The sequence below is a fragment of the Arachis ipaensis genome, chromosome B05, assembly GCF_000816755.2.
Source record: "Arachis ipaensis cultivar K30076 chromosome B05, Araip1.1, whole genome shotgun sequence".
In the NCBI taxonomy this organism is placed as follows: domain Eukaryota; kingdom Viridiplantae; phylum Streptophyta; class Magnoliopsida; order Fabales; family Fabaceae; genus Arachis; species Arachis ipaensis.
Window position 1 is genome coordinate 15,252,880 of NC_029789.2, and position 5,160 is coordinate 15,258,039.

Here is a 5,160-nt window from a genome sequence, read left to right on the forward strand (position 1 = left end):
GCATACACATGTTGTGTTATATGAGCCCACATCAATAGTGGATTAAACAGATTCATAACCCATAAGTCAACACCAAAACAACCCAGAAATAATTAATGACCAAGAAAACCAACACCAAATAATATATAACTGCCTTTTTTTCCAAAGGATTTTGTTTTTCTTTTTGAATTTTTTTGACATTTTCGATTTACGTTCTCTTTTATTTTTGTGTTTTTCTTTGTTTATTTTCTGTGTTCTCGTTTTTAGGTTTTTGCGATTTTTTTCGTTTTCTACGTTTTTTAAATCAAGTTTTGAAATCAGTTTTGAACAGTTATCTCATTATTAAATATAATAAATGATTCAAGTTCAGATTGTTAATTGAACCAGAGCGAAATGGATTATTAATTTATTATTTTGAATCCAATCAAGTGGCTGAGTTGTGGTTCGATTCTAGTTAATATTTTCGTTAGTAGTTTATGATTTGATAGGTGAATAATGTTATTTTTGTTTGTGAAAATTGCTATTCATCGTTGATGGTTTGAATTAAATATAATGTACGAGTTTTGCATCAAAGAAAATATTTTTGTGTATTTACAGAAAATTTTGGTATAAAACTAAGACATTTATGTGTATTATTTATGAATTTTCGATGGATTTGTACTTATAAGTTCTGTATAACTCTTTCTCTTCTTTCTCCTTCATCTTCTGCTGCTTCTTTTTTTCATCATCATCATCACAATCTTCTTCTTCTTCTTGTTCTTTTTCTTATTCATTTTTTCTTGTTATTTTACTCTTTCAAGTTTTTTCTTATTTTATTTTATTTTTTCTAAAGAATCTTTTTGTTTAACTCTTTTAACAAGAATGAAAACAAAAAAAAATCAAACCAAAAAGAAGAAAAAACATATAATGCTGTAAAATTAAATTGGAGGAGCATGAATTTATATTTATTCAACTAAAAGAAAGAAAGAAATAAGAAAAAAGAAGAAGAAGAAAAAAAATGTAACATTGCAGCCTGTTTGGAATGCATCTGATTTGAAATCATAGATGAATTGAATTCTATTCCTTGCTTTGGAATAGAAAAAAAAAAACATGAAGTTGAATTCCGGTGAGAATTCCAATTCTCATTTTACTCCCATTTACAAATCAGACCTACTTTGGTCTGATTTCAAAATCAATTATCACCTAAATCTCACTTAAACTGTGCAATATTAAAAATATCACTGTCCAAATTATAATATTCCATAATCCCTTCACTTTCTTAAACCCTATTTTGCTTATTTGTTAGAGGATTGAAGCTGCACATTGTGAAGCCCTATTCGTGTTCGTCAAGGTTGTTCGCTATTTTTACCATTTTCTGACAAGGTGCAAGCTCTTTGTTGCAGTGCCGTGAAGCTTTCCTCTTTGAGCAATGCAAACTCTCTACTCTGTCCATTGCTAGGAGCTGGAATTAGAAGTAGGAAAATATTGATTACTTTAACAAAAATTTGTTACCCATACTCTAAATTTGTGGATTTTTTTAATGTGCATAATTTGTTTGATGAAATGTCTAATTTAATTTCTAGTTCCATAAATTGTCATGATTTTTTGGCTTGTTATTTTCAAAACGGGCGTTGATAGCGTACATCAATCGAACCTTCTTATTAGGGTTCCATTGTAGTGCAACTGTACGACAACGCCACAAGCATGCAGTGAGGATAACGAATGTAGTCGACGATTGAGCAAGGTGACGAGGGAGGAGGCAGCGCAATGCATCAATCTCTTTTGGGACCAAAGAAGAAGGAAACTTGGGAGGGTTTTAAGAAGACAGTTTTATCATCATTGTCAATTGGTACTTGTTTGTATTCATGGTGGATGAATGTGACTCTTGGTGGGTCTCTGGCACAAAGAAGATCCCTACACCAAACTGGGAGAATTGAAGGCTTTGATGCACCTTGGGCTATTTCTGCTATGGCCTTTATGAATTGACCAATTCCACATCCATCACAGTGTGTGGTTAACACGTATAGCAAAGATGAACCCATACTCTATGAGATGTTGATTTTTTTTTAAAATAATTTAAATTTCTCATTTTTAAAAAAATTCCAACTATCATGATTTCATGGGTGAGATGGATCTAATTGGTGAGATTGTGTTAAACCAATTTTACTTATAAGTGATTTATATAATTATATTATCTAATTTAACTAATAAATAAAATTATACTTAATATTTATTGAGGGATAAAAATGTCTTAGAGAAATAATATAATTCATCAACAAGTCATTCCAAGCAATGAAATTCAATTCTATCTCATTAAATGAGTTAGTTGTTCCAAACTATGGAATTGAATTCCATTTCTTTAGGAATTTATTTCTTGATGGAATTGAATTCTAATTCCATCATTTAAAGGTGTCCAAACAGGTAAGAAAACATTTTTGTGTAGTTGCAGCAAATTTCAGTGTAAAAATAAGACATTTATGTGTATTGTTTAAGAATTTTTGGTGGATTTATACTGATAATTCAAAATTCTTTCTCTTCCTCTTTTTCATCTTCTATTACTTCTCTTTCTTTTTTTTCCATCATCATCACCATCTTTTTTTTCTTATTCATCTTTTCTTTTTTGTTTTACATTCTCAAGTTTCTTATTGTTTTACTTTTTTAACAAGAATAAAAACAAAAAAAAAAATCAAACAAAGAAGAAGAAAAAACACATAATATTACAAAATTACTTGGAAGAAGATGAACTTACATTCATTCAACTAAAAGAAAGAAATAAGAAAAAAATGCAGCATTAGAGAAATTATTTTTATGTATTTGCAACAAATTTTGGTGTAAAACTAAGACTTTTATGTGTATTGTTTAAAAATTTTCGATGAATTTATACTGATAAGTCTTGCATAATTCAAAACTCTTCATCTTCTTCCTCATCATCTTCTGCTTCTTTTTTTTCATTATCATCACCATCTTTTTTTTCTTATTCATCATCCATTTCTTGTTTCACCTTCTCATATTTTTTCTTGTTTTTCATCATCCATTTCTTGTTTCACCTTCTCATATTTTTTCTTGTTTTACTCTCTTAATAAGAATAAAAACAAAAAAAAATCAAACAAAGAAAAAGAAGAAACACATAATGCTACAAAATTACTTGGAAGAGGATAAACTTACATTCATTCAACTAAAAGAAAGAAATAAGGAAAAAAAGAAGAAGGAAAAATGCAGCATTAGAGAAAACATTTTTGTGTAGTTGCAACAAATTTCGTGTAAGACTAAGACATTTATGTGTGTTGTTTAAGAATTTTCGATGAATTTATACTGATAAATTCTTCATAATTCAAAACTCTTCCTCTTCTTACTCTTCATCTTCTGCTTCTTCTTCTTCTTCTTCATCTTCTTATTTCATTTTTTCATAATTCTTTTCGAATTCAACTTTGAAACTTCCTTCACTTTTTCCACGATTTTGAGAGGTTTTTCAGAAATTTTAATCGCTGTTTGAATTTTAAACGTTGCGATTTTGGTTGCAATTTTGATTGAGGAAAAAAAAACTGTTTGAGTTGGGAAAACATGTTTACATGCAATCTAATCTGAAAATTATTTATTGAGTTTAGATCAACTTGTATGCCAAAAAGACTTAAATGTATAAAAAATAAAATATAATAATTTTATTATCAAAAATCCTTTTTTTTTGGGACAAAAANNTTAACTTACATATATGCAAAGATGAGTATACTTATATGGTTGAGTAGACTCATTAAACAAGAGTTATATAATCCGGGGCCTTGCGACAAATTAGTTACCGGGGAATTCTTCGTTTAACAAACTTAATCGTAATTTTGCATTCTATTTTCAGCTGCATAAACACTAGTAGCATTAAGTGAATTCACACCATCGTTATAATAAATCTGGATGGCGTGACATGCAAACAAATAAATAGCTACCACTAACAAGGAATTACAGATTAGATTTCCCCCATATTGAGATGGATTAAAAACGATAGAGATGACATCATAAGAATCAATGGAATCAATTTAATGGCCAATGAGTATCTAATATGCATGCTTATCGTTGTGTGTATAGAATTGGAGTAAGACTTCGAAGCTCAACACGCTTCTTAGCTGCTCTTCTAAAAGGCTTTCGGTTTTGCCACCTAAGACATTCTATCCCATTTGATTTCCTACACCTACTACTATCTCTATCTTCTGCTGCTGTTGCTGTTGTAAACATCTTGCAAGTGACATTGCCCACATCTCTTTTCTGTTTCTTTCTCGGGTTTGTGTGCCTCGGAGATGGGGTTTTAGGCTCCACAAATTTAGCACTACCTAATCTGCAAAGCACAAAAACATAATAATCATGCAATAGAAATTTACACGATGTTATGTAATCCTCTAGCAGAACACTATTACAAATCTCACATCTTTTAAGAATAAGGTCTCTTAGGTAGCGTTTGTTTTGAGGTACTGAGACAGAGACTGTGAGACTGAGACTCAATATCATGTTTGTTGGTTCAGAGACTGGTATTAAAATTTCTGTCTCTGTCTCCAAAATTTTAGTATTTCAGTACCTCCAAAAAGTAGGGACACAGGAGACTAAAATTTTTAGAAATGGAGACTCAAACTTTAATAACATTCTATACCTAAAATACCTTTTTGTGCAAATTAAATTAGAATTTCATTCTTGTTTTAATTTCTTTCTCTCACTTTGCACCAAACAGAATACTAAGATTTATTTCAATCTCTGTCTCTTAGTCTCAGCCTTTCCATCTCTGTCTCTCCACCAAACGCTACCTTATAGCTTATAAGTAGGGGTGTCCATGAATCGGATCCGATCCGCATATCCGCAGTGTTTATCCGAATCCGATCCGAAAATTGCGGATATGGATCCGATCCGCAAGGCTTTCGGATCGGATCGGATCGGATCGGATCCACACACTAATCGGATCGGATTACGGATTTTGTGTTGCGCATATCATATCCGATCCGCATATCCGCGTATCCGCAAAAATAAAGAAATAAATAAGTAAAATATTCTTTTTATGTTTTATTTTAACTAATAATTATCATATATGTTAAATTATTTTAATTTATTATTCAAGAAAAGTATGTTTAATATTATTTTAAGAGTAAACATATTTAAAAGAATAGAAAAAATAAATTTTATTGATTTTTTTTAATAAAAATAAGCTTTTAAAAATATTTTTGTGTTTTG

At 30.1% G+C, this 5,160-nt stretch overlaps 1 protein-coding gene across 3 annotated transcripts in view; it reads right to left on the reverse strand.

Moving 5' to 3' along the window:
* Positions 3,767-5,160, reverse strand: part of LOC107643076 (lysine-specific demethylase 5C) — a 20,023-nt gene continuing 18,629 nt past the window's right edge. For all 3 annotated transcript variants that reach the window (XM_021123140.1, XM_021123141.1, XM_021123139.1), the window contains one exon: positions 3,767-4,279. In XM_021123140.1, the coding sequence (XP_020978799.1) occupies positions 4,015-4,279 (265 nt within the window). In that variant the 3' untranslated portion in view covers positions 3,767-4,014. The remainder of the gene's footprint in view (positions 4,280-5,160) is intronic.